This window comes from Rhinopithecus bieti, unplaced genomic scaffold (genome assembly GCF_001698545.2).
Source record: "Rhinopithecus bieti isolate Rb0 unplaced genomic scaffold, ASM169854v2 scaffold_5002, whole genome shotgun sequence".
Classification (NCBI taxonomy): Eukaryota; Metazoa; Chordata; class Mammalia; order Primates; family Cercopithecidae; genus Rhinopithecus; species Rhinopithecus bieti.
Window position 1 is genome coordinate 1,173,480 of NW_016804830.1, and position 23,493 is coordinate 1,196,972.

Sequence of the window (23,493 nt, forward strand, 5' to 3'; positions counted from 1 at the left end):
GCCAGTTAAGAAAAACAGTGTCTGGCCAGGCACGGTGGCTTATGCCTGTAATTCCAACATCTTGGGAGGCCAAGATGGGCAGATAACTTTCACCCAGGAGTTTGAAACTGGCCTGGGTAACATGGTGAAATGCTGTCTCTACAAAAAGTACAAAAATTAGCCAGGCATAGTACCAGCCACTTGGGAGGCTGAGGTAGGAGGATCAATTGACCAGGAGGTTGAGGCTGCAGTGAACCATGGTCACACCAGTGCACTCTAGCCTAAGCAATAGAACAAGACCCTGTCTCACACACACACACACCGAAGGAAGTGGGGAGAGAGAGAGGAAAGGACAGGGAAAAAGTAAAGAGGGGAGGAGAGGGGAGAGGAGAGGAAGGGAGGGGATGGCTGGGTGTCTGGCACATAGTAGGTACTCAGCAACTCCACAAATGTCCATTTCCCCCACTTAACTTCCATTTCCAGGACTACACCATCGAAGCTCCATTGAGATTCTCATGGTGGGTGATCCTCAGCAAATTTTTTTTTTAACCAACACTGTCCCTATTTAGCAAATATTTAGTTCCTCTCATCTCTCTGGATGCTTCTACCTTCTTTTCCGGAACAATACACTTGATGTAGGTAAGTATGGCACTGCCCAAGCTAAACAGAATGCCCATTAAATAGGCATTCCAAAATCAAGGAACTGACTTTTCCATCTTCCTGATATTTGGGGACATCTGCCTCTTGGAGGTAGTAATGGGATTGAACTTCTATGTCCCACGCTTCTAAAGACTAGGGAAGCCTATAATGCCAGCACTTTGGCAGGAGAATTGCTTGAGCCCAGGAATTCGAGACCTGGCAACATAGGGGGCCCCCTTCTCTACAAAATGAGTCGAGCATGATGGTGCACACATGTAGTCTTAGCTACTTGGGAGGCTTAGGTAGGAGGATTGCTTGAGCCTGGGAGGTGGAGGCCGCTGTGAGTTGTGATCACACGCCAACCTGTGTGACACAGCAAGACCCTGTCTCAAAAAGCAAAAACAAAAAAAGTGGAAACCAGGACTCCAACAGCCCCAGCTCTGCAACCCAGCCCTGCCCCTGGGCAGCTGTACAACTTTGGGCAAAGGCACTTAACTTCCAGAAGCCTCGGTGACATCCAGAAAATGAGAGGAAAACACCTCCCTCCTCTTGCCATCGGGGCTGAATAAGGGTGAAATGAGGCGGTGAGCTGAGGGGTCTGCAGTGGATTTCACTCTCCGTGTGTTTTAGGTGTGCCACTCCCCAACCCTGAGCTGGCCCCTGGCTTCCCTCCTTTCCTCCTTTCCTCCAGAAACCCCTTCATAACGCAGCCAGGTGCAGGAGTGCCTGTGCCCGCAGAGTCCTGGGTGTAGTCCAGGATGGCCGTGGGCAACAGCAAAGCAGAGAAAAACTTCCTGGTCTTCCAGGCCTTCCCTTGGCCTCCCTTCTGTTGTCTCCCCACTCACAGGAACAGTTCTGAGACCCAGTTGTGACCAAGTTCCTCAGGCCACAGTGCTAAGCCTCTCCTCCTTCCTGGAATTCCCTACCCAACCCCCAAGTTCTGCCTATTCAAATCCTTTTCAACCCTCAAACTTTAAAGGCTCATCTCTTCCAGGAAGTCCTCCTGCTGGCCCCATCAGAGGAAGTCATTGTTTCTTCAGTTTACACAGCATTTAATCTCCGGACTTATGGCCCAGTAAACTGTCTTCATCTCTGTCCAGTGAACCACACTTCTCAAAAGACTCCCTTACATTCTTTCTTTTTTTTTTTTTTTTTTGAGACAGAATCTATTCTTCTGTCTGAGCCTCCTAAGTAGCCAGGACTACAGGCGTTCACCACCACACCCGGCTAATTTTTGTATTTTTAGTAGAGATGGGCTTTCACCATGTTGGCCAAGCTGGTCTTGAACTTCTGACCTCAGGTGATCCACCCACCTCAGCCTCCCAAAGTGCTGGGATTACAGGCGTGAGCCACCACACCCAGTCAACCCCCTTACATTCTTTTTTCTTTTCTTTTCTTTTTTTCTTTTCCTTTTTCTTTTTTTTTTTGAGACGGAGTCTTGCCTCTGTCACCCAGGCCGGAGTACAGTGGCACGATCTCAGCTCACTGCAAGCTCCGCCTCCTGGTTTCACACCATTCTCCTGCCTCAGCCTCCAAAGTAGCTGGGACTACAGGCGTCCGCCACCACCACCTGGCTAACTTTTTTTGTATTTTAGTAGAGACGGGGTTTCACTGTGTTAGCCAGGATGGTCTCAATCTCCTGACCTCGTGATCCACTCGCCTCGGCCTCCCAAAGTGCTGGGATTACAGGCGTGAGCCACCACACTCGGCACCCCTTACATTCTTAAAATTATGGAGAACCCCAAAGAACTTTGCTTTATGTGGGTTCTATCTATTAATATTTACCAAATTAATATTAAAGCTGAGAGAAATTTAAGTATTTTCTTACTAAGTTTTAAACAATAAATTTTAATATAATAAACCCTTTACAAGCTAAAATAATTTTTTTTTTTTTTGAGATGGCATCTCACTCTGTCGCCCAGGGTGGAGTGCAGTGGCGTGACCTCGGCTCATTGCAAGCTCCGCCTCCCAGGTTCACGCCATTCTGGGGCCTAAGCCTCCTGAGTAGCTAGGACTACAGGCACCCGCCACCACACCCGGCTAATTTGTTTTTGTACTTTTAGTAGAGACAGGGTTTCACCGTGTTAGCCAGGATGGTCTTGATCTCCTGACCTCGTGATCTGCCCGCCTCGGCCTCCCAAAGTGCTGGGATTACAGGCATGAGCCACCGTGCCCGGCCAATAATTTTTTTTAAAACCATATAATCCCAGCACTTTGGGAGGCTGAGGTAGGAGGATTACTTGAGTCCAGGAGTTTGAGACCAGCCTGGGCAACAGAGTGAGACCCTGTCTCTACTAAAAGTATAAATAAAAAATAATAATTTTTTTAAAAAACCACCTATATTTTCTGAAACAAAAAAAAAAAAATTAGTAAGAATGGGCCAGACACAGAGTGGCTCACGCCTGTAATCCTGGCACTTTGGAAGGCTGAGGCAGGCGGATCACCTGAGGTCAGGAGTATGAGACCAGCCTGACCAACATGGAGAAACCCCGTCTCTACTAAAAATACAAAATTAGCTGGGCTTGGTGGTGCATGCCTGTAATCCCAGCTACTCAGGAGGCTGAGGTGGCAGAATCACTTGAACCCGGGAGGCAGAGGTTGCGGTGAACTGAGATCTCACCATTGCACTCCAGCCTGGGCAACAAGAGCAAAACTCCGTCTCAAAAAAAAAAAAAAAAATTAGTAAGAATGGCAGCGTCGTTTTACATTTGTGCAAATCTCTTTAGCATCTGGCTTAATAGAAGGCAGCTGGACTTGCGTCTCGTTCAGCATTCAACCCAATGTCATATCACATGTCACGGAACGTCTGGAAAACATGAATGAGTGTGAAAAAGGCACATCATGTCTTAGTGTTATTATGAGCCTAGTTCTAAGCTCTCAAGCCCTGTAAAAGAAGGCCCCGGGCCCCACTTTGAGAGCTGTCACAGCAGAGCAGGGGCTCCTTGAGACGAGGGCACCTTGTCTCAGTCAGCTCCAAGAGCCCAGTGCCCAGCCAAACCCCGGCACAGCAGCCTCTCTCTCAATGATAACAGCGAACGAGTGGCTTTAGAGGAGCAGACCCAGGGGCATGGCTCGCCCAGCCAATCATCCTCAAAGCTCAGTGCAGGGCCACTCTGTCCATGAAGCTGCCCCTGTGGCAAGGCTCTTAACATACTGTGTGACAGGGGATCCTGCTCTGTCTTGATCCAGCCAGAATGAGAAGTACTTTGTGGTCAGGAACTATCTGATCCTCTCCAAGAGCACCTGTCCCTACAGCTCCCAAAAAGTCTCTTCCCTAAAGACCAAGTACCATTAGACTTCCAAGGGTCCAGGAAACAGCTTGACCTCCTAGACAAAAGCAAACTAAGGCCCTCCAGTAACAAATGGAGAAAAACGTATGGGTGGAGGCATCTCCTTTCCTGAGTGCAAGGAGGACAGCCTGCCCTCTTTGCTTCCATCCCCAAGGGGTTCCTCACTCTGCCCCCGTGTCACTCTGATCCCTCTGCTACCCCAGCATGCCTCAGTCCCAATGTGGGGTGAAAGAAGTACATCACAGAAAATGTGAGCCTAAGCTCTATCCAGTCCTAGGCTCAACTCTCATCTCTGTATCTTACCAGCTGTGTGACCTTGGGAAAGTGACATAATCTCTCAGAGCCCAGCATCAGCATTTGTAAAATGGTGAGGCTACCTTATAGTTATGAAAGGAGAGAAACTGCATGTAGCCCTCTTGCCCAGACATTCTACAAATAGTAGCCAGAAATATGAGGCTCTCTCCCCACTTCCCTCCCTGCCAAACTCTCAGCCTAAGCATGGCTAACACAAAACAGATTACCAATCCCTTTCCTTTCTCCCTGAGGACAGCAGGGCTAGGCTGGGATTTTCCAAGAGGACTTCGCCCATGGAGAAAGAGACATGCAGTAATCTTGTTTGCAGTGTGTGTGTTTCCTACCGTGCAACAGCCCCAATGGCTAGACTCCACACCCCAACCCTCCCCAAGACCTGGGCACCTCCCCCTTCCCTGTCCTTTCTCCTGTAGGTTTAGGGGTCCCAGGAATGAGTGGTCAGTCCCTGGCTCACACCATGTTCTTCTCTCCTTGTCCTGGTCACACCCACTGGTGATCTACCAGGGGCCTTCCAAAGACCCGACCTGGCCAGTGCCCCTGTAACCTGGTGGGCAGCTGGCTTTGTCCACCCCCTCCACCCTGCTTCTTTCTCAGACCACCCACGGTTCCTTCTGCCTGCAACTTCTCTCCCCTCCCAGGGACCCCCCAAGTGCTCACTCAGTGCCTTGGGTGCTGGGGATGGAGAGCTCCCCTCGTCACACCCACACACAGAGCACCTAGTTTCCTCTGCTGGGTGTTCTCAGCCACCGCCTGTGCCTTTAAGAACAGCCACCCTGTGCCAGGGACTTGGCCTCGGCATCCTCAGCTGAGTGGGATTAAGGGACCATTTCATGCCTTTGTGAATTCCTCCTGGCTGCCATCCCTTCCCTCACACAGAGACAGAGTAGCCCATAGGCCGAACCACTCTACCAAGGACAGCCCAAGAGCTGGTCTAGCCTAGCAACCTTTTCCCTTTGGTAGTAGAGGCTGCCCCTTTGATAGGGAGTTTGTGGTCAGAGAGTGGGCCTTTGGGGGTCTTGGGCTGTCACAGGGACTCCAGAAAGCCATGCAGAGCCTTGGGCCATGAAGGACTACTCAGATGTCATCCTCTGTGTGGAGGCAACGGAATCAAGCAAGGTAAGGGCCACATAGAATCGTGCTCCTAAGACCCAGCACCCCAGTGGTCACCACTGCCTCAGCCCTCAAGTCTCTCCCTTCCAGACCGAGTTCTGCAATCCTGCCTTCGAGCCTGAGCCATCCTGCCCTCCCCCAGCTTTCCCAGAAGATGCCAGCTATAGTGTCCCAGCTCCCTGGCATGGTAACCATCCCAGGGGGTGACCTGGGGGAGGACAGAGAGGCCCAGGAGCCAAGGGCAGCATGAGAAATGCCCAACAGAAGGGGCTCTCAAAACCCTACCTGCCGGCTCGCAGGTCGGCGTCCTCGAGGGCTGCGGCCAGACTGCCGTTTCTCCTGGCTCTGCGTCCTCCTGCTCGCCAGCCTGCTGCTCCTGCTGCTCGGGCTGCTGGTGGCCATCATCCTGGCCCGTAAGTACCCAGGGACAACTTGAAAGGAGGGCTTTGGAATGAAATTCCATCAGCCACTCTCCCAGCCTTCCAGGATCCAGCTCCTCTGAACGCCACCCTCCATCTTCCCACCTCCAGAGCTGCAGGCTGCACCCCCACCTGGGGCCTCCCATAGCCCACTGCCTGCCGGAGGCCTTACCACCACCACCCCACCCCACCATCACCACCTCTCAGGCAGCTGGGATCACTAATGGGCAGCAGGAGTCAGGTGTGAGCCCCTCCCCACAGGCCAGTGAGTACTCAGGGCAGGTCTTCCCGGAGAAGGGCCCAAGATGATGGGGTCGGGGTGAGGGGAGGGTGAGGAAGAGGCACCTTGGAGAATAAAGGACCTCACTCTTTTTGACCTCTGAACTCTGACCTCCATCTCCGCAGCCTGTGGAGGCCTCCTCTCTGGCCCAAGGGGCTTCTTCAGCAGTCCCAACTACCCAGACCCTTACCCCCCCAACGCCCACTGCATGTGGCGTATCCAGGTGGCCACAGACCATGCAATACAGCTCAAAATCGAAGCCCTCAGCATAGAGAGTGTGGCCTCTTGCCTTTTTGATCGCTTGGAAATCGCCCCTGAGCCTGAAGGCTCCCTCCTCAGGTAGGTCCCTCTGACCCCAGGACATCCCACCGTGTCCTGAACCACTATCTAAAGAGCAGAATCAGGGAGTGGCAGGGGGAAGGGCTAACCGAGAAAGAAACTGAGAGACTAGACCTCTGGGCCCAGCTCTGCCACCACCTTGCTGTGTGCCATGAGGAAGATCACTTCCCCTCTCTGACCTGTTTCCTAGTCTGTAACATGGATCTCCTTTCTATCTTCCTATGAGTAAATGCTACAAGGATAAATGTGCAGATGCTAAGAAGGTCAGAGCTCCCTGGGACATCAGAGGAGACATTTTGACCACATGGTCACCAGTTTGGGGGTTAAGAAAATAGGACTGTAAGGCCCAGGCAAGCTCCTCTCTGGCTGGCCCTGCTCTTGGAGCCTCCATCACCCCCAACCTGGCTTCTTGCAGGATTTGTGGGAGGGTGCCTCCCCCCACGCTCAACACCAATGCCAGCCACCTCCTGGTGGTCTTCGTCTCTGACAGCAGTGTGGAAGGATTTGGTTTCCATGCCTGGTACCAGGCTGTGGCCCCTGGACATGGTGAGTGTGTTCCCACCATGTCCCTAGCTGCCTGTTGAGTGTCCACTTTCTTCCCCTCCACCCACTCCCAGCCCTGCCAAAAGGGTGGAGACTCCGGGCCTCCCTGACTCCTGGTGCCCACACCCAGGGAGCTGTGCCCATGATGAGTTCCACTGTGACCAGCTCATCTGTCTGCTACCTGACTCAGTGTGTGATGGCTTTGCCAATTGTGCTGATGGCAGCGATGAGACCAACTGCAGTGCCAAGTTTTCGGGTACGGGCCAGGCATGGGGGGTCCTCTCTTCAGGCATCTGATCTGGGTTCAAATTGGGCCCCCCAGCTCTGGTCCAGCCTCAAACCGGGGCCTCCGCCAGCATTCCCTCCTTTGTCATTCTTTGGCCCAGAACTTGCTTCCCATGGGCATGGCCAAAACTCTTGCTCTGCAGTCACTGCCCACAATCACTATTGGATGGAAACACGGATCCTAGCAAACTCATGAACCCTTCCACCTCTCTACAGGGTGTGGGGGGAATCTGACTGGGCTCCAGGGCACTTTCTCTACTCCCAACTACCTGCAGCAGTACCCTCACCAACAAGTAAGCACGGTGCTCCATGCAGGGGGGAGGGGCACACATGGAAGCACCTGAGCACCCAAGTCAGTGTAATGGGAATGGCATGGTAGACACTACCTTCTACTTGAGAAGGTCAGAGATCAAGCAGATGGGGGATGGGGGATATTAGTAAGTGCCTGATGTGTACCCAGATGTTCCCACACTGGGTCAACTAACCTCTGAAACCAGGCCCTTAAGATCCACCAATGATGAAAGTGCGACCCCACCCCTCAGCCAGCAGTGGGGGACGAAGGCCCTTCTGGAGCTCAGCCTGGGTGCCCAGGATGAGACAGAAGGGGTCATGAATTGCCCACCTGTGCCCTCCCCCAGCTCTGCACCTGGCATATCTCGGTGCCAGCTGGACACAGCATAGAACTGCAGTTCCACAACTTCAGCCTGGAGGCTCAGGATGAGTGCAAGTTTGACTACGTGGAGGTGTATGAGACCAGCAACTCAGGGGCCTTCAGCCTCCTGGGCAGGTACAGGAACCAGGGAAGAGCCATGGATAACTCCATCCTCACTGTCTGCCACCGCCACCTTCCATGTCGGCCCAGCACATTCCCCAGCTTCACTTTCTTCTGCTACTCTAGGCCAGGGGTCTCTTCACCATTACCCTAAAGACAGCTCTCACCTCAAAACCTTCACCCCACATGCTCCCTGTCCCCAGGAGGTCCTTCCCCAAACCTCTCCCTGCCCCAGTTTCTCCCCGCCGGTAGGGGCCACTTCCACCTCCCTTACAAACCCTCATTGATTTTTCTTTTTCTTCTTTTTTTGAGGCAGAATCTCACTTTGTCGCCCAGGCAGGAGTGCAGTAGCACTACCATGGCTCATTGCTGCCTTGACCTCCCAGGTTCAAGCGCTCCTTCCACCTCAGCCTCCCAAGTAGCTGGGACCACAGGCACATGCCACCACGCCCAGATAATTTATTTTTTAAATTTTTTTGTAAAGACAAGGTCTTACTATATCGCCCAGGCTGGTTTCAAACTCCTGGGCTCAAGTGATCCTCCCGACTTGGCTTCCCAAAATGCTGGGATTACAGGTGTGAGCCACAACGCCAGGCTGCCTCGCTGATTTTTCCCCATCTCGAAGTGGCTCAAGTTCAAGCAGTTTGTTTAATGCTTTGCCTGCTGAATATGTGTGTCTTCCTCACCAGACCCTAACCCTGTGTCTCCCATCAACTTTGGCATCACCCAGGGCTCCAGCTCAGAGCCAGGCCTGTGGGAGGCTGCAGTGCCCCTCAGTCAGCCAGGGCTGGCGCCCAGAACTGCTGTCTGCTTTGGGCAGGTTCTGTGGAGCAGAGCCACCCCCCCACCTCATCTCCTCACACCATGAGCTGGCTGTGCTTTTTAGGACAGATCATGGCATCAGCAGTGGAGGCTTCTCAGCCACCTACCTGGCCTTCAATGCCACGGAGAGTAGGTGCCCCTGGGCAAGTGGGTGTGGGCAGTAGAGGCACCTCCAGGGGGATGGAGAAGGGTTCTGGACCCTGGTCAGGACACTCTGGGGGTACTGGGGGTATAGGTATGTCCCCAGGCACTGCCATGCCCCTTGTGCCTGCAGACCCCTGTGGGCCCAGTGAGCTCTCCTGCCAGGCTGGAGGGTGTAAGGGTGTGCAGTGGATGTGTGACATGTGGAGAGACTGCACTGATGGCAGCGATGACAACTGCAGCCGCCCCTTGTTCCCACCCCCAGGTGAGAAGCCTGCCCCTAGGGACCCTGAATAGGCTGGGTGCTCACCTCACAGAACCCTGCTGCTGTACTGCATAGTGTCCCATCCCATCCTCCCTGAGGGGACGGGGCCAGCTGACTCTGGGACCACTTTGCAGAGTCCTGGAAGACACTCGGCTGGTGGTGGCAATGGCACTGACTGTCACCCCAAGGGAAATGGAAATCTGGGAATCAGTGGTGGGACTTCAAGAACCAGTCCCTTCTGTCACCCAGAGCCCCTTTCCACAGCCCATATAAGATGAAGGCATCCTCTTACACAGAGCAGGGGATTTCTTCCAGATGCCCAAGCGGTCCCTGCAAACACGGGTGCCCCATGTTCCCTGAGATCAAAGACGTGCCTGCGTGATGCCCAGGGCTGGCAACCGATGCTGGAGCAGGCTCTCAGGGATGGCAGGGATCCTCAGTGTGTATACAGCCTCTCTCCTTGTTATCCTCTTGCTTCCTCACAACCACCCACATTGGACCCACGTACACACAGGACCGAGTGATTCGGTGACTTGCCACAGGCCACAGAGCCAGTGAGCAGTCCCCACAGTGACCTTCCCCTCCACCCCTGCAGAGCTGGCCTGTGAGCCCGTCCAGGTGGAGATGTGCCTCGGTCTGAGCTACAACACCACGGCCTTCCCTAACATCTGGGTGGGCATGGCCACCCAGGAGGAGGTGGTAGAAGTCCTCAGCGGTTACAAGGTCTTCTGGGTGGAGGGAAGGAGGGCAGGCCTGGGAGGGGAGGGAGCCTGGGAGCAGGTGCCTGAAGGCCACTGTCCCTCCGCAGAGCCTGACAAGCCTGCCCTGCTACCAGAATTTCCGGAGGCTCCTGTGTGGGCTGCTTGTGCCCCGTTGCACCCCACTAGGCAGTGTTCTGCCCCCTTGCCGCTCTGTCTGCCAGGAAGCAGAGCACCAGTGCCAGTCTGGCCTGGCACTACTGGGCACCCCCTGGCCCTTCAACTGCAACAGACTTCCAGAGGCAGCTGGTCTGGAAGCTTGCGCCCAGCCCTGACCCTGAAGCCAGCCCCTGCCCTCTTTCTGCCCGTCCTCTTTTGCCGGTCAGGACTGGCACATAGGGGGAAAAGGAAGGCGCACCAGCAGGGTCTCTAACTATCTTCTCTGGGGCTTCCAGGGAGGGGGAGGAGAAGTCCTCAGCTGGGGCTCATGGGACCCTCCCTGCACCTTCCTGTCCCCTTCCTGGCCCCAGGCTGCTGACTGACCCTACACTGTGCCACTGGACAATGGAGACCGCTTCCCATCCAGGCCTCTGACCCAGACTTCCCGCCTTCTGCCTCTTCCCCTTTCCATCTGCTTTTTCAGCTTTTCTATCGCTTGCCTTCTGACCTTTTCCTTGATTCAACAGAAATGTACTGAGCATCTACTCATGTGGCAGGCCCTGTCCTAGGCCTTAGGGATCCAACTGGCTGTCTGCCTCTAGAACTCTCCACCCTCATCTCCCTACCTATTTCTCCCTGAAATGGGGTCTGTTCCTTGGTCTCTGCCACTGCCCCGCCTCTCCTCTGGCCCTGGGAACAGGAGGTGCCCTGTGTGTCCGTCTCTCGAAGTTCTGCCTCTCTGTGCCCGGCTCAAGTCTTTCTACCCCTCCTTTCTCCCCCTAAACTTTGGCCGGCCGCCGGGCGACACCACGAGTTATTTCCCAGCTATTTCCCGGTCCGGGAGCTCTTGGCCCCCGAACAACTGGTTTCGTCTTGGAGTCTGGGAGGAGGAGAGCGGAGCCGGCAGGCAGCGAACCAGGACTGGGGTGACGGCAGGGCAGGGGGCGCCTCGCCGGGGAGAAGCTTGGGGGCTGGAGCACCACCGACTGGAGGGTCCGGAGTAGCGAGGGCCCCGAAGGAGGCCATCGGGGAGCCGGGAGGCGGGGTGAGTCTGGCGGAGGAGGGGAAAGGGGCTGGGGAGGGGACTGTGGGAAAGGCTGGCGCGGGCCGGCGGTGGGAGGGAGGGCTGGCCGCTTCTACCCCCTCTTGCCTGCCTGCGCTCTCCGGGTGTTCGGCCCTGCGGGCGCTCAGCCTCAGGGGCACGGCAGTGGGGTGGGGACTGACTGGGCCACGCCGGGGTGGGGATCGAGGTAGATCCCAGGATTCTGGGTCCCGACTCCAGTCCTGCCTGGCCCACAGACTGCGAGAGGACCCCGGCGTCCGGGCTCCCGGTGCCAGCGCTATGAGGCCGCTCCTTGTCCTGCTGCTCCTGGGCCTGGCGGCCGGCTCTCCCCCACTGGACGACAACAAGATCCCCAGCCTGTGCCCGGGGCACCCCGGCCTTCCAGGCACGCCGGGCCACCATGGCAGCCAGGGCTTGCCGGGCCGCGATGGCCGCGACGGCCGCGACGGCGCGCCCGGGGCTCCGGGAGAGAAAGGCGAGGGCGGGAGGCCGGGTAAGAAGGCACCGCAGCGGCTGTAGGTGGCGACGTCCGAGCAGGCTCCGCCGCAGCTCCCACTCCCAGTGCCCGGGGCTCGGGCCTCCCGCCAGGGGGCGCCACTCCCTGAGCTTTGCAGCCCTGAGCGGGGGAAGGGCCCAGGCAGCGGGCGCCCCCTCGGCCAGCCCCCCAGATCTGCCCTGCGGGAATGGGTGGAGGAGGTACCCGTGCGGGAAGAGGCGCTGGCCCAAGCTCAGGCAGAGGCGGGGAGGGGTACGGTGACCTTAGAGTCGCCGCCCCGTTTCGGGCTGACCCGGCCACTACGCTCAACCTGCCGCCCTGCTTACCCCGCAGGACTGCCGGGACCTCGAGGGGAGCCTGGGCCGCGAGGAGAGGCGGGACCCGCGGGGCCCACCGGGCCTGCAGGGGAGTGCTCGGTGCCTCCGCGATCCGCCTTCAGCGCCAAGCGCTCCGAGAGCCGGGTGCCTCCGCCGTCTGACGCTCCCCTGCCCTTCGACCGCGTGCTAGTGAACGAGCAGGGACATTATGACGCCGTCACCGGCAAGTTCACCTGCCAGGTGCCTGGGGTCTACTACTTCGCCGTGCATGCCACCGTCTACCGGGCCAGCCTGCAGTTTGATCTGGTGAAGAACGGCGAATCCATTGCCTCTTTCTTCCAGTTTTTCGGGGGTTGGCCCAAGCCAGCCTCGCTCTCGGGAGGCGCCATGGTGAGGCTGGAGCCCGAGGACCAAGTGTGGGTGCAGGTGGGTGTGGGTGACTACATTGGCATCTATGCCAGCATCAAGACAGACAGCACCTTCTCCGGATTTCTGGTGTACTCTGACTGGCACAGCTCCCCAGTCTTCGCTTAATGCCCACTGCAAAGTGAGCTCACGCTCTCACTCCTAGGAGGAGGGTGTGACGCTGACAACCAGGTCATCCAGGAGGGTTGGCCCCCCTGGAATATTGTGAATGACTAGGGAGGTGGGGTAGGGGCCTCTCCGTCCTGCCGCTGGCAAGGAATGGGGACAGTGGCTGTCTGCAATCAGGTATGGCAGCATGGGGCAGTGACTGGATTTCTGCCCAAGACCAGAGGAGCGTGCTGTGCTGGCAAGTGTGAGTCCCCCAGTTGCTCTGGCCCAGGAGCCCATGGTGGGATGCTCTCTTCCTGGTCCTCTGCTACTCTGGATCCTCCTCACCCCCTCCTGCACATGGGGCCGGCCCTTTACTCAGAGATCACTCAATAAATCTAAGAACACTCCTACTAGCTCCAGCCTTTCTTCTTTAGTGGTGGGGGTTCTGTTTCTGGGATCGTGGTGTGGAGGGGGTGCTCAGGCAGAAGGGAGGGTTCTTGGATGAAATAGAGATATGGGACAGATATACAGGAAGCCGGCCCAGGGGAATGAGAGGCTGCTCCACAGAGCCGCCACCTAGGTTGTGAATAAGAGTGGCTGACAGTGGGATGCCCTCCTGGTGTTGGGCTCCAGCCACCCTTAAAAAAGGGGGTACCTTTTTCTAATTCAAAGATGCCAACTAAACCACGTAGGGGCTGCCGGCACCACACATATCCCTGCCCTGATCCAACAAAAAAGAGCCGAGGACTTTCGTCTATGACTGCCCTGGCTGCTTGCCTGGTCCCCAGATGACTGGAAAGCTATTGCTCTGTAACCGGAGTGCCGTCCCTGGGCGTCTAGAGATAAGTAGTTTCTGAGATGACCACAAGGGGGTGCCCTGGACCCAGAATGCCGCAGGGATCCTGGGTAGCTTGAGCTCCTGACCATGGGTGGTGAGGGGGAGGAGGGGTATTGAGGTCGGCCAAAGGAATTCCAGATGCAGATGGAAGAAAAGGGGAGTCCTTTACTCCCAACTCAGGAAGTTTATCTTCTATCATAAAATGTTTATCCCCACATTAAACAGAGACTGGAAGGAGCCGGGCCTCCCCTTGCTCAGCTCCCTGTCCCGGATTGAGGGAAGCAAAGAGCAAGTGCCAAGCCCTCCCTAGGCCTCCCAGTTCTGAGGTGGAGATGAGGAGCCCTCCCCCACTGCTCTGGGCATAGCCTGGGTGGGCCGAGCCACTGTGTCTGAGGCTAGCCACAAAGCCCCTCAAGCCTCCCCCACCCAGGGGGCCCACCTCCAACTCAGTGACTAACAAACCAGGACTGCCCAGCCCCATCTGCGCAGCCTCAACCCAAGGAAGGGGGGGCCTCTCCTCAGAGTTCTTCCTGAGCTACCGGTGCCCCCTTCCTGAAGGCAGTCCCAGGCACTGTGGTCCCAGACAGAACATACAATTATGGGGGAGTGCCCCTGCTCTTCTGCTGGTCATGTGAGGGCAGATATGGCCAATGGGGACTGAGCCCCAAATGTGAGCTAGAAACAGGCCTCAGGCAGCCTCTATCAGGAGGTCCCGCAGCCACACTCCAACCCAGCTCTGCACCAGACCCCACGCTAAGACACACAGGGACACACACCAGCTCCTCCTGGGATCCGAGGGTAAGACTGGACTCCAGGCAGCAGGAACCCCATGCTCCCTCCCAGGAAGACGGGCCCCGGGGGAGGAGCTGGGAAGGCTGACTCAAGGGGTGAGATGGTTCACATTCCTCTCTACAAGGGCTTAATTTGGGCAAAAATAGAAAAAATACAGAAGGCTTTTCGAAAGCCACGTGTGTGAGGGGACAAATCAGAAGGGATGACAGCTCAGAGCCACGCCTGACATGCACTCTCCCCATGACACAGTCTTCCCAGCCTATCTTACCTCCTTCCCTGTCTTCCCCGCTAAAGCCCAGGTACTCCCACAGCCCACACTTCTGACTCCAGAAGGGCTGAAGGATGCTGATGCAGGGTCTGTTGCCTTGACCAACTGCTCCCTTGCAGGGATGCACAAGAGACTGTCAGAGCTGTCAAGATAACTTTATTCATAGGAAACTGGGCCAGAGACCCCTCAGGAAGCTGCAAGCCCCTGGGCCCTGGCCCCTTCTGTATTTGGACCCTAGTGAAATGTGCACAGTCTGCCCTCTCCAATGCCAGGGAGAGACAGAGAGGAATGCCATTTTTCTGTGTGATGTGGGAGTGAAACGGGAATGAGCAGAAATCTGATTATCCCTCCTGAGACTTGCAGTGAGCTGGGGTGCCAGAGAGCACATGGTCCCAAAGTCAGGTGCAGATGCATCCCCCATCCCAGGGGTAAACTCCTGAGCCCAGCTTTTGGATCAGGTTGGGAGGGAGCCTCATCAGACGATGACAGGCAGAGGTGGCTCTGAGGGTACCTGAGAGATACTAACCCCAAAGCCTACCAGGGCACAGGGGCTCTGGCTGAACACAAAGGTTCAAGATCATCCGAAGGCCCCTGAGTTGCCAAAACACCCAAATAACACTGGTATGTTGTAGCCACAAAAGCTGGGGAGGAAATGTGAAGGAGGCAGGGAAAGGACCTACAGATCTCCAACAGAAAAACCAGAAGCAGAGATCTCGGCAGCTGGGTGGGCCCTGGGCAAGCTGGAGGACAGCCCACAGCAAACAGTCTCAGGGCCCTTGCATAGTGACATACTCACCACCCTCAGCATCGAAGGGACCCACTGGGTAAGGAGAAGCTATGTTATCCTGCCCCCACCCAGATCATAGTCTTCCATCTCAATGTCCTGGATGTATGGCTTGGAGGCTTGGCAGGACAGCCACAGGGGTAGGAGGGATTCAGACCAGGACCCGGAGATGAGGTGTTAATGCTGTCCTAGCGTGAGTGCCTGCGTGGAGCGTAGAGGGGTGGGCAGGTAGGGAAGGAGTCTTCAGAGGTAGACATTGAGGGTCTGCAGGATGCCCCGGCGGCACAGCGGGCAGTTGCGGTGGTAGACGGGGTGGCGCATCAAGATTTCAGTGCAGGCCTGGCACAGGCACAGATGCCTGCAGGGCAGAAGCAACACCGTCTTGCTCTGGTCCTGGCAGATGACACACTTCTTCCGCTCCTCTTGCTCCTTCAGCAACTTCCATGGGTCTTGCCCGCCTGGAGGCTCCTCCTCGTTGAGCCTCTCTCGGCCTCTGGCAGGTGTTGCTCTGATGGTCCTGGCCTCCTCCTCTTCCGCCTCTGATCTGCGCCCCGCTTCAGGAAAAGTGTCCTGTCTCCGGGTCCTAACTGAGAACACCCTCATAGGGTCACCTTGGGGGGCTCCAGGTGCCCCTCCCCGGTTCGGCCAACTCGCCAGCTGCAGGCTGCGGCTCAGATCGGCGCGCCAAGGCCTCTGTTCTATGGAGGCCAGTGCTAGGCGAGCGAGAGAGACCCGCCATGACATCCTCTCGAAGGACGTGTACGGGCATGGAGCTGGTTGAGTGCCTGGGTAGCCAGTCTCAGGGTCAAGTCTGGATGCAATACAGTCACCGTCACTGCCAGCACGCAAGCTAGCAACACCAGGCCAGTGAGATTGACAAGCACAAAGCTGGCCAGCAGGCGGGCAGCTGAGGCCAGCAGCTCCAGGGCTAGTTGGCAGGGTGTCCAAAGGAGGATGGCCATGGCCACAGCACTGCTGGAAATGTGGGCTAGGAAGGCAGCCACTACGTCCGTCATCCTCCACAGAGGCCCGGTCACTGTATCCCAAAGGGCCAGCACCAGGGAAAAGAGGTTCTGAGTGCCGATGAGGCAGATGTTGACCAGGCTGTTGATCACATAAGCCACCAGGCTCATGGCAATGGCACAGATGTCACAGGCCTGGCGCAGCAAAGCATGGCCATTGGAGACCACACTGACGACGCCCCGGTGCAGTATTTCCCTGCTCCGCAGTGCCCCGTGAGAGGCCAGGTGCCCCAGGAGCTTTAGGCTCTCCAGGCCAGAGCAGCAGCTATAGAGCAGGGTACACAAGGCCTGCAAGCCCCCACATGTGAACCGGACCACGGCTTCGATCAAGGCCAGCAATGAAAGCAGGACTCCGCGGCCCAAGTGCAGAAGACTAGTCAGTACCGTGTGCGGCAGGTTGTAGACGAAGGCCAGGAGCCAGGCCAGGGAAGCCAGGAGGGAGGACACCAGCAGGAAGTTGAGGTCCAACATCAAGGTCAGCACGTCCAGCACCAGGCCCACCCCATTCACTACCAGGTACACTGCCTCCATGATAGGGCTATGGAGGTTAGTCCAAAAGAAAGTCTGGCTCCTCGGTTGTGGGGTTGTCAAGATTGTCAATATTTTAGGGGGTCTGGGATTAATATGGAAGGAAAATGAGCAGTCTCCAACACAGGGGGTATCAAGAATCTGAGGAAGAAGTGGGTAAGAGGGAAGAGGAGTCTTGGTAGAGGGAAAGGGGGCTAGGTGCCAGTCCAAGAGTCCAGGTTTTGAAGATGGGCTGTTTGGGAGGGAAGAGCCCAAACATCTCCAAAGCGAAGGCGAGCCCAGGCCGTAGGAGCGACCTCAGCTTTGGATGCCTGATGTGGCGAACCACGGCCGGACAATAGGTCAGACCGGGAGGAGACGGGGAACGGATGGAATGGGATCGGACTGGATCGGATCGGGTCGGGTCGGGCCGGGGCCGGGTGGGGTCGACGCAAGCTGGGCGCGGGCTCGCAGTCCAGCTACGCAGGTGCCCCTGTCCCCGCCCGGCCCCCGTCCTCCCGTTAGCGGCGCTTTGCACCCAAAAGGGGAGTGGGAGAGGCAACCAGCTTCAGCAAACCCCAAGCGCAGCCTCTACTCCGCTGGGCGCCGCCATCTTGTGTGCAAAGGGGTGGAGCCAGAGGGGTGACGAGGACGACAAACTCCAGCCAATCGGTGAGGGCCAACCACAACAACGTCAATCACTCATTGGTCCGTTTAAATGGCGCCCGAACGTATTTACTTTCCAAAGGGAAGGAGCGGCGACAGATTAAATCCCCTCCCCCTTGAGGCGGGGATTGGCTCGTTGACGGGCAGCGTCCGAATACGTTCTCCTAGCCCCGCCCTCTAAAAGAGCAAGGCCTTGGACGCCCCTTAATTTGGGAACTGTTCTTTCTCCCGGCCTCAGAACGCGAGCTGTTTTTTTTGGCTTGGGTCCGAGGTCACTGCCTCTGGGCTAGGCTTTGGAATAGCACCTCCTTCGCAGCCTGTTCAGATCCGTCTCCTCATTCTCTTCTATTTATTCATCTATTCTATCATTTGTTGAGCTCCTACAGTGCATTGAGGATACAAAAATTTTAAGACAGAGCCTGAGGTTCACAAGGGAAAGCGGATTATTACAGGGGATTCCCAAACTGCTACTCTAAACTTTCCGCACCAGGTTTTTCAACATCTCGGAAGATTACTTCATTGTCATTGAGAAAAGGTGGCTACAGATTTAGAAACAGCTCAGCTTCCTACCCTGGGCCTTCCTACCCTAGAGTGCAGTGGCGCAATCTCAGCTCACTGCAACCTCTGCCTCCTGGGTTCAAGCGATTCTCTCCTGCTTCAGCCTCCCGGGTAGTACAGGCGCCCACCACCTCACCCGGTTAATTTTTGTATTTTTAGTAGAGACGGGGTTTCACCATGTTGGCCAGGCTGGCCTCCAGCTCCTGAACCTCGTGATCCACGCGCCTCGGCCTCCCGAAGTGCTGAGATTACAGGCGTGAGCCACCAAGCCTGGCCCTGCCCTTTAATACTCAAACAATAGTCAAAATATATTTGAAACACCATCCCAAATATATTGGGAATCCTGGGGTTTTCTACTAACTCCAAGGATACTTAGCGGACTCCTAGCGGACTTACCTTTCCCCTGGTTACCTTTGCTGAATTTCCTACTTGGGTTGAATTCTCCATCTCCACTCCTGGGCTCCTCAAATTGTCCATCCCCCTTCACTCTGCCCTGAACACTGCCTCAGAGTCCTTCATTCTCCAAAGCATCACTGATAAGAAGCTGAGGTGTGCAGCAAACCTTTACTGAGGCCATGGGGTCGTGGTAGGGGCTACGCTATAGTGCAGAGGAAGGACTGCAGTCGCTGAAACTCCTCTGGCTTCTTCCTACCCTTTCTCTCTCGCTGCTCTCAGGCCCTGCCCAGGTTATGGTTTGTTGTGTTGTGATGTGTTGCTGATGTTTTTATTTTCCCACTTGCATCCTCCTGCCAGTGTCAAATCTTGGAGAATGTGCTCACCTCCCTTTCAAGATACTTGATCCCATCACCCGTACCATCTCCTCTTCAGGGATCTTACTTGTCCAGTGAACACTATGTTGTTATTAATCCATCTTCCTGCAGCACTTGACACCACTGACCACTTCCTGCACCCTTGGCCTCAGAGGCATTACCCTTTCCTATATTCTTTCTGTTTCCATCATAGCCTCCTCTCCTGTATACACAATTATTTCTAAATTTGTGTCTTCAGCCTGAACCTGTCCTGCAAAGTTCAGGCTCCAGCTGCTTCCTGGACATGAAGAGTTCCTAGGTATTCCACTGGTGCTTCCTATTCAGTATGTCCAAAGTCTAACTTGGCAAACGTGCTGTGCCTGCACTATGTGCAATTCACTGGCCAGTTTTCCACACAAAGAAGCATGTAAAGGCCTTCTCAGAGTTGGCAGGATCCTCTAAGAGAGTATTTCCATTTGTTTAGGACCAAGACCTCCCCTTTGAGTGATCTGAGACTCACTAATGCAAAGCCATCTTTAATGAGCCACAACCCTTGACTCCCAGGAAACTTAGCAGGTAATCCTGCTTTGGGCAGGGACAAAGACTCCAACTGGCTTTAGGGAGGAAGTTCAAATTGTTTGACAATGTTAGTCCCAGGGATTGAGAAGAAAATAAGCCAGATACTGAGAAGGCTGAACACCTTGAAGCTCTATCCTTGCAGTATTTTCTAATGGAAGACGCGGTGTAAAGCCCTCTGGAAGCCTGCTCTGGTGGCAGTTGATTTCTGCTGTTGTGCTAACTTCAGGGTTTTTTGTTTTGTTTTGTTTTGTTTTGCTCAGTGTAAGATTCTAGCTGGGACAATAGAAGGGATTTTCAGAGACTATGAGGATTGAGGATTAAGAGATTAGAAAAACCAGAAAAGAATGTCTAATTCAGGGCTTTTGTTTTGTGCTATTGTGTGTATTATGGCCCTCCCCATCGTCTCCTCATCAATCATTCAGTAAAATCTGTATTATTGCCATGGTTTTAGGTTTGTCTTTTATATTTTCTTTTTTAATTATGCAAATCATTTACAGAGTCCCAAAGTCAAAACTTTATAAAAAGATACAGTCACAGAAGGTTTGCTTTCATCCTTGTACCCTCTACCCTGTTCCCTTCCAGTGCCACCCAAGTTTCAGAGGACCCCAAGTATTACAAACATAGCCAAAAAATGTCTCCATAAAGGAGCACCTGGGGTCCTCTGTCAGTCAGGATCCAGTGCTCATTACTGGTATGGAAAAGCCTATAACCCCAAACATCAGCTCTGCAAACAACACGGTTCAGGCCCGAAGAAGCTCTTCAGCTCTTCTGCACTTTTTTTTTTTTTTTTTTTGAGACAGAGTCTTGCTCTGTCACCCAGGCTGGAGTGCAGTGACATGAGCTCAGCTTACTGCAACCTCCACCTCCCAGGCTCAAGTGCTTCTTGTGCCTCAGTCTCCCTCAGTAGCTGGGACTACAGGCGTGCACCACCACACCCAGCTAACTTTTGTATTTTTAGTAGAGACGGGGTTTCGCCATGTTGGCCAGGCCAGTCTTGAACTCCTGGCCTCAAGCGATCTGCCCGCCTCAGCTTCCCAAAGTGCTGGGATTACAGGCCTGAGCCACCGTGCCAGCTCTGTCCTACACATCTTACAAGAAGAAGAAAGAAAGAGAGAGAGAGAGAGAGAGAGAGAAAGAGAGAGAGAGAGAGAGAGAGAGAGAGAGAAAAGAAAAGAAAGAAAAGAAATTAACGTGGTTTGTGCAATGTGGCTAAGGAACATTTTTCAATATTAATTCCCATTTCTCTTTAAATTTGCATATATGTAAATCTAGAGAAACACGCATGTGTATTTAACTAGCTACATTCTAGTTTTGACTTAAGGAAAAACTAGTTTTCCCTAGTTTTGCACTAAGGAAAAAACCTACTTACAATTTTAGTCTTTGATTTAAAAGATTATCAAGGGCAAGTCTGATAACAGCAATGACGTGGTTAGTAAAGATAATAAAGATGAACAAGCCAGGATTTTGGCCAAAAATCTAGAAGCATTTTTTGATGATATGTCCCCTGCGTGGCACATAGTTGAACTAGTTATTAGAAGACACAGCCTAATTGTGCTGATAATAATGGCATCTTTGAAAAACTAAAAAGATCATATGCAATATTCTGGATGTGCCCAAAGATGAAATATCTTGGAGAAAACTATATCACAATTGACCTTACAACTACTCTTGGATACATGATGGGAATGCTGGCTAAATGCTGTTAAAACAAGTCGATTTAATTTAGACAAGAAACTAGAAGGGCTGGGCACTATGGCTCACACCTGAAATTCCAGCACTTGGGGAGGCCAAGGTGGCTGGATCACTTGAACCCAGGAGTGCAAGACCAACCTGGGCAACATGGTGAAACCCTGTCTCTACTAAAAATACAAAATATTAGCTGGGCGTGGTGGCATGTGTCTATAGTCCCAGCTACTTGGGAAGCTGAGGTGGGAGAATTACCTGAATTTGGGAAGTTGAGGCTGCAGTGAGCTGTGATCGCACCACTTTACTCCAGCCTGGGCAACAGGGTTGAGACCCTGGAAAGGAAGGAAGGAGGGAAGGAGAAACTAGAAGACTGAGCAGAGTTAAGAAGATTCACAAAGAGCAAATTATGGTCTCAAATGGAAAATCAAATTACCCTTGCATGTGCGCTACCCACAGATATTTGAGATGATTGCTTAGTATGAATAATATTGATAAAAGTGTAACCAAAATACTGTTCATTTGGTTATTTTTTTAAACAAGTGATGAGCCAATATTGATACTTTATTATGAACTGAAGTCCATAGTTTACATTAGGCTTCACTCTTGGTGGTGTACATTCTATGGGTTTTGACAAATGTTTAATGACATTTATCCATCATACAATGTTATAGAGAATAGTTTCATTGCCCTAAAAATTATCTGTGCTGTGCCTATTCATCCCTCGTTCCCCCCAGACTCCTGGCAACCACCGATCTTTTTACTAGTTCCATAGTTTTACCTGTCCTAGAACATTATATAGTTGGAATCGTACAATACATAGCCTTTTCAGATTGGCTTCTTTCTCTTAGTAATATGGATTTCAGTTTCCTCCATATCTTTTCATGATTTGATAGCCCATTTCTTTTTAACACTAAACAATATTCCATTGTTTGGATGTACTAGCTAATTTATCCATTCATCAGTTGAATGGCATCTTGGTTGCTTCCAGGTTTGGGAATTATGAATAAGGTCTGCTATAAACATACATGTGCATTTGGGTGGACATAAGTCTTCAACTCATTGGGTAAATGCCAAGGAACACAATTGCTGGATCATAAGTATAGGGTGAGTATTTTTAGTTTTGCAAGAAATCACCAAACTATCTTCTAAAGTGGCTGTACCATTTGCATTCCCACCAGCAATGAATGATAATTCCTGTTGCTGCACATCCTCCTCGGCATTTTGTGGTGTCAGTTTTGGGTTTTGGCCTTTCTAATGAGTATGTAATGGTATCTCATTGCTGTTTTAGTTTACATTTCCCTGATAGTACATAGGGTGGAACATCATTTCATATGCTTATTTTGTATCTGTATATGTTCTTTAATAAGGTGTCAAGGTTTGGGGCCCACTTTTAGATTGGGTTGTTTTCTTATTTTTAAGTTTTAAGAGTTTGTTTTATGCCAGACCTATAGTCGCAGCTACTCAGAAGGCTAAGGCAGGAGGACCCCTTCAGGCCAGGAGTTCTGGGCAGTAGTGCACTATGCCAGTCCGGTGTCTGCACTAAGTTCGGCATCAATGTGGTAACCTCCCAGGAGTGGGTGACCACCAGGTTGCCTAAGGAAGGGTGAATCAGCCCAGGTCAGAAATAGAGCAGATTGGTCGGGCGCGGTGGCTCATGCCTGTAATTCCAGCACTTTTGGAGGCTGAGGTGGGCGATCACAAGGTCAAGAGATCAAGACCATCCTTGCCAACATGGTGAAACCCCGTCTCTAAAAAAATACAAAAATTAGCTGGGCATGGTGGCACGCGCTTGTAGTCCCAGCTGTTCAGGAGGCTGAGGCAGGAGAATCGCTTGAACCTGGGAGGCAGGGGTTGCAGTGAGCTGAGATCGTGCTGCTGCATTCCAGCCTGGTGACAGAGTGAGACTCCACCTCAAAAAAAAAAAAAAAAAAATAGAAAGAAAGAGCAGATCAAAAATCCTGTGCTGATCAGTAGTGCCCTCGTACCTGTGAATAGCCACTGCACTACAGCCTGGGCATCATAGTGAGAACCTGTATTAAAAAGAAATAAAAAAAAAAGAGTCCTTTGTATATTTTGGATAACTGTCCTTTATCAGATGTGTCTGTTGCAAATATTTTCTCCCAGTGTGTGGCCTGTCTTCTTATTCTCTTGAAAGCTGCTTAATTTTGAAAAAATAAAAACACAGGAAGGTTAAACCAGAAATAAAATTAATTACTACAAGGGGTGGGGGGTGGAGGAACGGAATGGAAGGGATGGAGAGGAAGTGACACTCCTTTGAGTATACTGGTTTTGTATAATGTTGACTTTTTTTTTTTTTTTTGAGACAGAGTCTTGCTTTGTCGCCAGGCTGGAGTGCAGTGGTGCGATCTTGGCTCACTGCAACCTCTACCACCTGGGTTCAAGCAATTTTCCTGCCTCAGCCTCACCAGTAGCCAGGATTACAGGCGCCTGCCACTGCACCTGGCTAATTTTTGTAGTTTTAGTAGAGACGGGGTTTCACCATCTTGGCCAGGCTGGTCTAGAACTCCTTGACCTTGTGATCCACCCGCCTCGGCCTCCCAAAGTGCTGGGATTACAGGCATGAACCACCATATCTGGC

At 53.4% G+C, this 23,493-nt stretch overlaps 3 protein-coding genes across 7 annotated transcripts in view; 2 read left to right on the forward strand and 1 right to left on the reverse strand.

Moving 5' to 3' along the window:
• The first annotated feature begins 5,282 nt into the window (after positions 1-5,282).
• On the forward strand, positions 5,283-10,611 carry MFRP (membrane frizzled-related protein). The gene is given in 14 exon segments (XM_017870491.1): positions 5,283-5,336; positions 5,421-5,517; positions 5,630-5,743; positions 5,861-5,933; positions 5,935-6,014; positions 6,155-6,368; positions 6,784-6,914; positions 7,042-7,167; positions 7,413-7,489; positions 7,835-7,983; positions 8,789-8,919; positions 9,065-9,196; positions 9,792-9,919; positions 10,005-10,611. Coding segments are annotated over 14 exon segments (1,731 nt in total). The 3' UTR covers positions 10,230-10,611.
• Positions 10,612-10,857: 246 nt separating this feature from the next.
• On the forward strand, positions 10,858-12,852 carry C1QTNF5 (C1q and TNF related 5). 5 transcript variants are annotated; one of them, XM_017870492.1, is made up of 4 exons: positions 10,858-11,098; positions 11,353-11,609; positions 11,946-12,355; positions 12,641-12,852. In XM_017870492.1, exons 2-4 carry the CDS (start codon positions 11,396-11,398, stop codon positions 12,836-12,838), a joined length of 822 nt encoding a protein of 273 aa, XP_017725981.1. In that variant the 5' UTR covers positions 10,858-11,098; positions 11,353-11,395; the 3' UTR covers positions 12,839-12,852. The 5 variants fall into 5 exon arrangements, with proteins under 5 accessions (XP_017725981.1, XP_017725984.1, XP_017725983.1 ...); XM_017870494.1 differs by having other exon boundaries at positions 10,906-11,098; positions 11,336-11,609; XM_017870495.1 differs by having other exon boundaries at positions 11,946-12,852.
• A 1,628-nt stretch (positions 12,853-14,480) lies between these two features.
• The window catches only part of RNF26 (ring finger protein 26), a 22,390-nt gene continuing 13,377 nt past the window's right edge, over positions 14,481-23,493 (reverse strand). The window contains 2 exon segments of the mRNA XM_017870497.1: positions 14,481-15,886; positions 15,889-17,702. Of these exon segments, the coding sequence (XP_017725986.1) occupies positions 15,371-15,886; positions 15,889-16,680 (1,308 nt within the window). The 5' untranslated portion in view covers positions 16,681-17,702 and the 3' untranslated portion in view covers positions 14,481-15,370.